Genomic DNA, 12096 nt, shown 5'->3' with positions numbered 1-12096 from the left:
AATTCCAGAATTAAAATGTTTGACAACACACTTGGGATCAGGGCTGGGAAAAGAGAGACTCAAGACTCAGGTGAGCCCGTAACATACTTGTATCATCAGAGGACCAACATAATAGTTGAGAAGTGGGGAGGGATAAATAAACTCAATATTGGGGACTTCAGAGCAACCACCATAACAATAAAAACAGAATTTGTTTTAAATGACAAAGTTTTTCTTTTACCTATCCATCAGAAAGCAGGAAATGAGAAGAAATAAAAAACAAAGTACAGTAAGGAGAAAAATATTAAATAAGATGTTAGAGAGGTGCCTGGGTGGCTCAGTTGGTTAAGTGTCTGCCTCTAGATTTCGGCTCAGGTCATAAACTCGTGGTTCGTGAGTTCAGCCCCACAATGGGCTCTGCTCTGACAGCGCAGAGCCTGCTTAGGATTCTCTCTCTCCCTCTCTTTCTGCCTCTCTTTCTCTTCCTCCCTCTCTCTCCCAAAATAAATAAATAAACTTTAAGTAAGATGTTAGAAATAAGTCATAGTGAGAGAATAATTACAAGCCTAAATGAAAAGACTCACCAAGTAAAGACTCTTAGATTGGCTATAAGTATAACATTGCCCCTGAAAGATAGATACACAAACAAAAGAGACAGCAGTTGGAGAAGGATATCGCAAGCAATTATGAACAAAGAGAAAGCTAGAGAATCAATCTCAATATCTGATCATATAAAATTATGATAAAATTATGATAAAAAGAAAAGGGCAACTCAGCCGAGTGCTATATACTGGGAAAAGAAACAAGAGGACAAATGTGTTCGTTCATGTGATGAATGCCTAACCTTATAACCTCTTGCATAAAGCATGAAGCAAGAAAATGGCAGGAAGAAAAGATGAATCAACAAATACCCTTGGATATTTTAACTCACTCCTTCTGGAAACTGCTAGAACAGGCTAACAAAAAATTAGCAGAGAAATATAAGATCTAAAAAATACACTAAACACACTCAAGCAAGTAAATCCAGAGAGCTCTTCAACCAAACAGAGAATACGTCATTATTTTCAACATTTCTAAAAACTAGCCACACATTAGGCTAAAGCCTCAGTAAATTCCAAGGAATCCCTATCAACTATCATAGATCACTGCTCTGATCATAAAGTTAAAAAAACAATGACAAAAATCAAAGCTTTAAAACATTGTATGTGGCTAAATCTCAGGTGAAAAAGAAAAAGAGAAAGAAAAGGGGTGGGTACCTGGGTAGCTCAGTCAGTTAAGTGTCAGACTTCGACTCAGGTCATGATCTCGCGGTTCATGGGTTCAAGCCCCGCAACAGGTTCTGTGCTGGTAGCTCAGGGCCTGGAGCCTGTTTCGGATTCTGTGTCTCCCTCTCTCTCTGCCCCTCCCCCACTCATGCTCTGTCTCTTTCTGTCTCAAAAATAAACAAACTATTAAAAAAAATTTTTAAATTAAAAAACTAATAATGAAAAAAAAGAAAAAGAAAAGGGACTTGTTGAAAATACATAGAATTGAATGACAACAAAAATACAACCTGTCAAATTTGCGAGACACAAGCCACAGAAAAATGTATACCTTTAACTGCGTTCCTCTGTTCATTCTTTAATGCTGAAATGAGCAAATGTTTCCCTGAAAGCCATCTGAACACAACATGGAGCACCATGGTAAAGCTCTCACAAAATCTACAACTATCCCCCTGGTGGCCCCAGGATTCCTGAAGGACAAAATATAATGCTGTCAAACAGAAATCTAAAGGAAAAAACCACGTGGAGCAATGGTACACCCACTTTTATCAACAGCTGCCTAGAAGGCCTAAACCGAAGCCTTCTCTATGTCAGAGAAACGATACCATGACACTGAACCCCACAAAAGTCCACACCCTTTGGATCCCTCATTAAATTAAATGTAAAAATCAACAGACACTAGAATCAAGTCTCTGCTAAGTATCTAGTAAGGACTGGGTACTGCTCATTTCATACCTACCCCTTCAACACCAAGAGCAAGCCCTTCCCACGGTGTGAGATTAGGAACTCCTCCTCTGACATGACTGTCATGAAAATAAAACACGTTTGGGGGCTCCTGGGTGGTTCAGTCAGTGGAGCAGCCAACTTCAGCTCAGGTCATGATCTCAAGGTTCGTGGGTTCGAGCCCCACATTGGGCTCTGTGCTGACAGCTCAGAGCTCAGAGCCTGCTTTGGATTCTGTGTCTCCCTCTCTCTCTCTGCCTCTCCCTCACTCATTCTCTCTCTCAATCTCTCTCTCTCTCTCCCCCCTTCCCTCTTTCCCCCCACCCTCTCTCTCTCAAAAATAAATAAATAAAACGTTAAAAATTAAAAAAAAAAAAAGACGTTTGCACACAAGTACCTGATAGGGTAGGTCAGCCATCCTTAAGTAAGTTTCCATTTTCAAACAGAAAGGAGACAAACTGGGGACACCATTGTTAGGTCTTGCAAACTGGTGCAAAATAATAGCATCTTTGGAGTCAATCTCTTGCTGTTTCCTGCCAAAACCAAAACAGAAATAAAGAACAATCCACATGTTATACATACAATTCCGAGTTCCTCAGAGGCCCCTGCTGGGTTGTAGCTCCTCCATGAGCAAGCAGATCTGTTTGTCACAGGGGCTCACCTCACCCAGAAGCATGTAGAGGTGGAAGCGTAGCCAAACCATAGGAGAAGCTCACAAACTGTCACCATGATCCCGAGGGCTCAGGAAGTGACTATACATCAACCTCCTTCTGGTAATGATAGCCTATGAGCAGGAAGTGTATGTCCTATAACAGGCCCGCACCTTCTCTGGCCGGCTATGGTACCTGTCAGGGACAAGCTGGATGGATATAAACTAGGTGCTTACTAGGTGTCGGGCATTGCTCTAAGGGGTTCACTGGTATTATTTCACCCAATTTTCACAATAACTTTATGAGGGGGGTACTACTATTATCCGTGTTTTATAGCTGAGGAAACTGAGGCAGAGTGGATTAACGTGCCCAAGGTCACGTTGCTAGTCAACGCCAGAACCTGGACTGAACCAGGCAGTGAGTCCGTGTTCTTGACCCCTAGACTCTATCATGAAACTGTCCATGAACCCAAGAATAACAGGGCAGATTTTCTCTGCTGGGAACCAGTCTGCGGGGAACCTGAGACCCAGAATATTCTGGTCCCTCTTCCAAACTATGTGTGCCCTCACCTGGCCTTTCACCTGTGTGATGCCAAGGAAGCTGCCCTCTGGGCTCTTTTTCATCTTCTCCAGCTTCCCAGGGTCCCTACTCTCACCACACGGCACATAGCTTAATACCCCTGCCCTTCCCTTCCTCCAGACTCAGCCACACATCTGTCTTTTCCTTGGCTTCTTTTCTCCAGGGGAGGATTTCCCTGGTACAGCTTTTCCACAGACACAGTATAATAGAGAAAACGCTAGATTCCAAGTGTGGAAACCTGGGTTCAAATCCAACCTCGGCTTTTTACTGGTCATGTTACCCTAGGCCTTTCTTCCTCTCACGCATGGAAAGTGTCTGTAGTATCAATTCTGCATCAATTCTCATGAGGATTAAATTGCAAAAATCGGTAAAGATTTGTCAAGCTATCCAACACTGTATAAGAGTCATAGAATGTATTCTCATTCACAGAGATATGGTCTCATCATTCGGCACAGCTTCCCTCTTACACCACCCTCAGGAACCTTTTGCAGTTCATCTTTTCACTCCACCCGAGCACTCGTCGGTCAGATAAACCCGTTCCTTCCCGGTGGCCTTCCCTGAGCCTCTGCTTCCCTCACTTCACTCCCAGTTTAATCCCACGCCTACTTCTACCCAAGCAAGAGGCAAGCTCTTTGTATCATCATCCCATGATGCTCACTTACTATAGTAGCAGCGTTCAGTAAAACAAACTCTTTTGGAGAAGTTTACCACCAGAGCGTCCGTTCCACTTAAAGAGTTCAGAATAACTCATTTTGAAAACACTGGTCAAGTCAAAGGAATAAAAATACTTGCTGCTTTCTGGCAGTATTTGCTATATAAAACAAAGACTTTCATTTAGATGAAATGCAGGGGAGGCCAAATATAAAAATCAAGGAGCCATTTAGACTCTTCCTAGAGAGCGTGAACTAGATTTGACAATTAACTGATTTTGTCCAGTCAGATAATTCAAGTCACAGAGTAGTATTTTCATGTAAATTAGCCAGGCAAAAATTTAAGAACTGGAAAGAGGGAAGATAAATATAAAATCTTCTGCTCCACTGGCCTGAAACATCTAATTCTAATGGTTAACTTGGGCCATACCATAATAACGATGTGACAAGCATATGCCAATGACTTTTTATACATCATGCATATTAATTTATTTCATGTCGACAGTAACACCATAGAGTGGATACTGTCAGGGTTTAAATTTAGTGTATTATACAGTAGATAAAGAAACTGAAGCTTCAAAGAGGTTAAATAACTTGTCCAAGGAATATCACTTCGAGATTAGGTCATTAATAGCTCCATATCTCAAGGTCTTTCTTTTTTTTCTTTTAATGTTTATTTTTGAGAGAGAGACATAGAGCGCAAGCAAGGGAGGGACAGATAAAGAGGGAGACGCAGAATCCAAAGTAGGCTCCAGGCTCTGAGCTGTCAGCACAGAGCCCGACATGGGGTTTGAACTCACGAAGCACAAGATCATGACCTGAACTGAAAGAGGAAGCTTAACCGACTGAGCCACCCAGGCACCCCTCTAGATCCCAAAGTCTTAAGCAAGTACACTGAAATGGGCAATTTCTTAGTTAATTTAGTCAAAACAGCCAGTTTGACTCAGGCCACTCAAGCCTGGAACTTTCTGATAGAGTTATAATAGCTAATGATGGCCAACTTTTATAGAAGACTCTCTTACATGTCAAACTCTGTTCTAAGCATTTCACGTTTAACTCACTTAACTTTATAAGGAAGTCTACCATTATTATCCCCATTTTAAAGATGAGAAAACCAAGTAGCCCAGAAGCTTACTGTCATAGTCAAAGTTATGTGGTTAAAAGCAAAGTTAATTTGAACCCACTCTGGCTCCAGAGCCCTCCTTCCACACATCAGGAACTACTCTCTTAACTCAGCATCAGAGGAGCAGGTATTTTATAAGACACCTGTATATACACTTGCATAGCTATATTTTCTAAAGTGGCCTTATAATGAGGGTTGTAAAAGAGGACATCTACAGGAGCTTGCGTGGGGGGGGGGGAAGGGGGGCGGGGGCGCTCAGTCGGTTAATTGTCTGGCTCCTGATTTCAGCTCAGGTCATGATCTCACGGTTTAACAGGGTTCATGAGCCCCATGTGGGGCTCCGCACTGTCAGTGTGAGATTCTCTCTCTTACCCTCTCTCTCTGCTCCCCTCCCCTGCCTGCACTCTTTCTCTCTAAACAAAAACAAACTTTAAAAAATAAATAAAATACAATGTTTTAAAACAGAAAGAATACCTACAGAACAGCAAGACGAGCCTCTACTGCCCGCATGAAGGCTATCACAGATGACAATGCCTCTGTGCACAGCTGATGAGCTGCTCACATATGGAGTCAGGTGTTGGCTGACCTGTGGGCTACTCTGATTCCCTAAGTTCTCCAGGACAGTCTGAGCCCAATGCCCTATGTGCAAATGAGCTACCAACAATGAAATCATTACTCAATCACTTTACAAACAACACATTTCCAAATGGGCTGAATTTAAGATAACTGCTAGGCTATTCCCACTGAAGGAAATAAAGTAGAGGGTTGAGACTATTATTTGTTTAAAAATACTGCAGTGGGAAAAGCCATGCACAAAATCCAAAATACCTCCCTTGGTTTTATACTCATTAATTAAACTCCCAAATAATTCTCACTGGTCAGCATTCCTTTAGACACTGGAGGCACGGCCATACACTGGGCTTAAGGCTATGCAGCAGAAAATTCAAGTGGTCACGACTTTACGCTGCCCGTGACCTCAGACACTGTGATCTTTTCAAGGTGTATTTTCCATCCTGCATATTCCGGATTGTTTTGTTTTGCCTAAACTACAGAGACAACTGAAACTTAGAGTTCATCCTAAATGGAAGTCTCTGTCTTGTGACCTCTGTCAGTCCCAGACCTTGCTCATATTTTCCCCCCTATCTCTTTGTGACCCTAGAGGCTGTCAAAAACTCAGGTCCCTGCCACAGGCCTCTCTTGCCTGAGCAATGCCCCAATTCTCTACATTTCTCTTCCTCTTCCCCCATCCAAGTTTATTTCACCATCGGTGCTTTCTAGGAGCCAGTGGTAAAAACTACAGACTCCGCAGACACACCTTCCCAGGTCTGGATCCTGCTACTCTTACATGTGATCTTGGGCAAGTGCCTTAACCTCCTCCAGCTGTACTTTCTTTATCTACGAAATGGGAATCAAGCATCCAACGATAGCTGTGAGGGATAAATAGATGCAAGTAAAACACTTCCATTCGGAGTCCCTACTAAGGGATCAAAAATGGGCAGCCATTTTTATTATTTGCATCATAACAGGGTTGTCTACTGCATTATAACATATTTCCTACTCAGGGTTTAAATATTTGTCAAGGAGCAAAGTGAATCAAACAAGGATTAAAAACCCCTCCATCTAAGTAAGTACGCATGTAGTCCGCTAAGTGGGGAAGGACACTCCCCTGGGCAGAAAGTCTTCCTTGTCCAGCGACCACCTGCCAGGGTGAGGCCTGCTCCCACGGATGAGCTTTGGGCTACTGCCTATTTCTGCAAGGTCATTTAAGCAAGGTTTAGACCCGGTCCTGTGAAGCTGTGCCTTCTCCCCTCCACAAAGCGTTAAAACAGGTGAGAAGCCACATGGTTCTGGATCCTGAAAAGGCTCTGGACTGGAATAGGACCGAAAACCACGGGGTTACCATTTAACGTACTGACAAATACGTTACTTTTCCATATAGCTTGACACCTAACTTGAAATAGAGTTCTAAAACTAGCAAAAGTAGGAAATAAGCTAGAGACATAATTCACTTGAAATCTTTTTATCTGCTTCATCTAGATGATTCAATCACTGTGCTGTTAGAATTCAATGTATATAATAAGTTCAAGATAAAACTTCTCAATTGTGGTTAAATAATAGTGGAAGCCAGTAATTTCCTCAGACCTAAGTGATCTCCCACCCTCTCAGAGACTAGAAATATTCAAAATACCTACGTTAGCCTGTCACCATGCCCAGGAATCCCTGCAGGCCTGTTAAAGGTCACCTGTCACTGTCTTTGTTTATACCTATTGTGTAGGATTCCCCGCTAGAAAAGGGCAGTGTGAACCCATCTCTCACTATTTAAAAAATACCTGCTGAAGGGATTTTCTGAGCTACTGAGAACTGCTGCTTCCGGTCATCTCCCAGTGATAGAGGGCTCAAACGCCTGGAAATTTTAACCATAAACTGATGCATCCACGAGCCAAAGGACCATCACAGGAGCCTATGGTATTATCCTACTCAAACAAAGATCTCACGTCGCTCTAGATGTACCAACGGTAGGGGCCTCCATTTTCTGCTATTTCCGAGTCAGACCTGTAAACATTCTGCGGCAGGCAGCCGATGAAACTGTTTACGGCACTGGGTGACTCCCCTGTTCCTGTCAAACACGCCCATGTGCTAGTGCTGTCCTCGGATCTCCTACTGTTCACACAACAATGGCATTGAAACCGGAAGATGGTGCTTAGCTGTAAATACCTGATCAGCAGATAACCAGGTTAAGGCTGCATCAGAACTGCACACCACTACACTTGACCATGCCTCTTTAACAGGGACCCAGAGGTCTCTGGAGCTTTTGCAATTTCAGCCTTTTGATGATGTTGACATATGGGGAGGGAGAGTGGAGAACTAACCTTTAAGTAAAAGATAAGGTTAGTGGTTAGCATCCCGGCATTATTACCTATAAACAAATAAGGCATTTCATCCGAGCGTACCTTAATATTTCTACAAGGCCTAGTTCTATTGTTGCAAACACTGAACTTAGGATCTTACTAAGGGCATTTCATAACAAGACTATTTTGCTCCACAACAACCCAGAGAATTTTTGCTTTCAGCGCCGAAGGATCGGGAGACCAATGTTTTCCCCTCCCCGTACCAGGTTAATTTTCCTGTTAACTCCGAACTGCCCCTCAGGCCAGGTGACCACGGACTGCCTCTAGGGAAAGGTAAGGGCAGGGTTCCTGGGCATCTGGGGCGGCGTGACCGAGAGGCTGGCACGGTCCCCCCTCGCGCCAGCCCTGCCCTGGCCAGGTGCCCCTCTCGGCGCCCCTGCGCGGGGCCCTCTCTCCGGCTCACCTAATGACCAGGAGTTCGTGGAGCAGATACGCAGCTGCGGCCAGCAAAGCTCCCCCGGTCAAGTAAAGTGTTTTCTTCCACCAGGGATCGGAGCCCAGCCCTGCCATGATCCCACCGTAATCCTGCAAAGGGAAAGCGATGATGTCCCCATAAAAGGAGAAGGGTTCCTCGGACCCGGCCCACCAGCCGAAGAAGGAGACGCTCTGGTTCCAGCTCAGATCCACCACGCACGGCCTGGACGAGGCAAAGCCAACCCCCCAGTGCATGCTGCGCGGCTGGCTGCAGGCGCCCCTCCCAGGGCCCGCGCCGCCCGCATGGGAAGAGGCCGGAGCGGCCCGGCGCGGGCTCAGCGGCGCGCGGGGGGCGCGGGCGGCGCGGGCGGAGGCGACCGAGGCGGCGGCGGCGGCGGCGGCGGCGGCGGCGGCGGCGGCGGCGAAGGAGCAGGAAGGACGCGGGCCGCGGGCGGCGGGCCTGGCCGGCGGGGCCCCGGGGCCCTGGGCGGCAGCGGCGGCCGCCGGCTCCCCCCGCAGCGGCCTCTCCACGCCGCTCTTTGTGTCGGCGCCTGGAGAAGGCCGCGTGATGTCATTGCTCCCCGGGGCAGGGAAACAGAGGCGGGATAAAGTCACCTACCCCGCGCCCTGCCCCCGCCCCGCATCTCCGCGGTCCGGCGGCCTCCGCCCCGGCCAGAGCTGCAGGGCTGGGCGCGCCCGGCGGGCTCCGCGCCTCCAGGCGGCACGGCCGGGAACGGCTCGGCGCGCAAGGGCTGGGGCTGCGGAGGTGCCTGGAAATGCGGCTCCGCCGGGAGGAAGCTGCAGTCAGGGCCCGGATCTCGGTCCCCCCCAAGCCCCGGCCCGCCCTCCGCTGTCGCTCCAGCCCCTCCCGCAGGCCCGAGAGCGGGGAGCGCGCGGGACTCACCTGAGGCCGCGCGGAGCGGCAGGCAGGAGACGCCACCCGGCGGGGGCTGGGAACGAGCGCCCGGATTAAGGTCGGGAATTAGGTTGTTCTGGCCATCAGGAAAGCGCCGTGTATTTGCATAATTTATAAAACACTCTTATTACAGCGCACAGTTACCTAGGTTTTGGCCATGTGCTCACGGAGAGGAGATGTCTGGCTTGACAAGTGACAGCAAAAATGCACTCTAGAGAGATTTCCCCTCTGACCCAGTTCAGTTATTTCCCCTTTGAAGTCATGGGGGGGGGGGGACTCGCAGATGGGGGTGTTTTGATTTGTTTTCCTTTTCGATGCAGAGAATCTGGCAAACTGTGTGTGTGTGTGTGTGTGTATTCAATTTTCTTCCTTTAATTTCATTGTTAATTTCATTTTAAAAGTTCGTAAATCGAGGGGCGCCTGGGTGGCTCAGTCAGTTAAGCGTGGGACTCGGGCTCAGGTCATGATCTCACGGTTTGCGGTTGGAGCCCTAAATTAGGCTCTGTGCTGACAGCGGGGAGACTTCTTGGGATTCTCTCTCTGCCTCTCTCTCCGCCCCTCCCCCCCTTTCAAAATAAATGAATAAACTTAAAAAAAATCCTAAGTCCAAACAATAGGGCCATGTTTCATAGTTTTATGATATACACATAAATTTTAGCAAGAGCATGGATAGTTTTAAATTGTTTGGAGGAACTGAAAAGAATTTCAAGTAGGGGATTTATCTATCACTCCCAAGGTGAAAGGATAGATGTGTGAACCCTCAAACCTTTTGCGTGAGAGGAGGGACACTTGGGTGAAGGAAGTCTCCCCGCTTCCTTTCTACTTCGCTACCACATCAGGTCCTTAGAAGAGCAGTGAATGCTGTCACGTTCCTAAAATAGGGACTTTTTGCCAGCCTGAAGAAGATACGGGAGGTGCTGGCCAGGCTTGGGGAAAGGGGCCCGTACACCACTGTGCAGGTACCCTGTGACCTCTCTGGAAGAGGAATGCATGTGCTTGGAACCGGAACTCCCACGAGCAGGTTGTGGGAGTGAAACCCAGGGGCTGCTAGAGTGACCCAGGTGGTCCCCAGATTCCTCCAGAGAGAGGCACCAGAGGGCTTCGGAGCCTTGTTCATAGGAAGCAGTGGGGGCAAGTTTGGGATCAGAGCAGAAACGCTCTGTTCCAAGATGGGACAAGGAGCTGACACCAGTGATTCTTCATTCTTCCTGTATGCCCTTCCCACAGAGCACTGAGACCTTTGCTCTCCTTAAATGCCGAGCCAATATTTAAAGAGTAATCGTTTGTTACTCGGTACTGAGCGCTAGGCCTGAGTATCTAGGTTCAGTCATGGGGATGAGCATAAATTACCTTCAGTGAAGCCTTCATGGAAGGCGAAGAGGAGAATCAATACTGGCAAAATCTGTGTCCGGGAAACAAGTTAGAAACCAGACGAAGTTTAATGGTTTGATCCCAAGAGCCACTTACTGCATTTTACTGTCACGGCTCTTCTGGTAGGCAAACCTGCCCCGCTCACTCTTGGAGGCCTGTGGCCTTCCTGGACTTAGCACATCATCTTTGAGCACTATCTGGTCTTTGGTTCCAATGTGGTTTAAATGTTCAGAGACACCGTGAGGTGAACTATTTTTAGATGCACATGTAAATAAAATTCTGTGGGAAAAGCTAGAATATAATCTTTATTTGGTGCAAATTAAAATTTAGCTCTTAGGCCTGTGACAGAGCAGAAAGATTATTAACTCAGTTTCTATAAAAGTGAAAGGAGACAAGGGTGCCTGGGTGGCACAAAGCGGTGGACTCTTGATCTTGATGGCTCAGGTCATGATCTCACAGTTCCTGAGTTCAAGCCCTGCATTAGGCTCTGTAATGATGGCAGCACTCAGAGCCTGCCTGGAATTCTGTCTCTCCTTCTCTCTGCCCCTCCCCTGTGTGTGTGTGTGTGTGTGTATGTGTGTCTGTGTTTGTGCATGCACGTGTATCTGTGTGCACGCGCACACATGCTCTTTCTGTCTCAAAATAAATAAACTTTAAAAAAAATTTAAGGGGCACTTGGGTGACTCAGTCGGTTAAGCATCCGACCTCGGCTCAGGTCATGATCTCACGGTTCAGGTTTGTGGGTTTGAGCCCCGCATCAGGTTCTGTGCTGACAGCTCAGAGCCGGGAGCCTGCTTTCAGATTCTGTGTCTGCCCCTCTCTCTGCCCCTCCTCTACTCACACTCTGTCCCTCTCTGTATCTCAAAAATGAATAAACGTTAAAAATTTAAAAAAAAAGAAAAAGAGGGGCGCCTGGGTGGCTCAGTCAGTTAAAGGTCCGACTTCGGCTCAGGTCATGATCTCACGGTTCATGGGTTCAAGCCCTGCATCAGGCTCTGTGCTGACAGCTAGCTCAGAGCCTGGAGCCTGCTTCAGATTCTTTGTCTCCCTGTCTCTCTGACACTTCCCTGCTCACGCTCTCTCACTCTCTCTTTCTCAGAAATAAAGAAAACATTTAAAAAAAAAAAAAAGAAAAATGAAGGAAAGGAGGTGTCAATAACAGCCACCACGAATTTGACTGTGAAAGAGGAAAGCAAAGGTGATCATTAGAGAGGGAAATAAGTATTTCCCCATTCTTTAAGAAAGAGATTATGTAATTTATTTTTAATATAAATACAGAAACACAGTGCAAAATTCAACAGCTACAAAGAATGCAGTGAAAGGTAGCTCTCTATGCCAGATACTCTCCCCTCACCTCCAGAGGGGCTCTCTTCTCTTCAGTCTTCGCTCCGGAGGCTGCTCTCCGCTCCGGAGGCTGGCCTTCATAAAGAACATCAATGATTTCCTTGCACTGTGGCTTTTGGTTGAATGCACTGAAATGTCCCTCATGCAGTGTGCCCCATGACAGAGGTTGGAAGAGA

At 46.7% G+C, this 12096-nt stretch overlaps 1 protein-coding gene across 6 annotated transcripts in view; it reads right to left on the bottom strand.

The window, feature by feature from the left end:
* Positions 1-9420, bottom strand: part of FAXC (failed axon connections homolog, metaxin like GST domain containing) — a 72027-nt gene extending 62607 nt beyond the window's left edge. Inside the window, exons 1-3 of one of the 6 annotated variants that reach the window (XM_039252126.1) lie at positions 9194-9420; positions 8279-8400; positions 2362-2497 (exon numbers count right to left, since the gene is read on the bottom strand). In XM_039252126.1, the coding sequence (XP_039108057.1) occupies positions 2362-2497; positions 8279-8385 (243 nt within the window). In that variant the 5' untranslated portion in view covers positions 8386-8400; positions 9194-9420. Of the gene's footprint in view, positions 1-2361; positions 2498-7296; positions 7327-7681; positions 7762-8278; positions 8685-8908; positions 9169-9193 lie in introns of those variants that run through there. The other 5 variants (XM_039252127.1, XM_039252130.1, XM_039252125.1 and 2 more) reach the window with 5 other exon arrangements.
* Positions 9421-12096: the final 2676 nt, after the last annotated feature.

This window comes from Hyaena hyaena, unplaced genomic scaffold (genome assembly GCF_003009895.1).
Source record: "Hyaena hyaena isolate Hyena2069 unplaced genomic scaffold, ASM300989v1 scaffold_408, whole genome shotgun sequence".
Taxonomy (NCBI): domain Eukaryota; kingdom Metazoa; phylum Chordata; class Mammalia; order Carnivora; family Hyaenidae; genus Hyaena; species Hyaena hyaena.
This window is presented reverse-complemented; position numbering and strand designations above follow the sequence as displayed.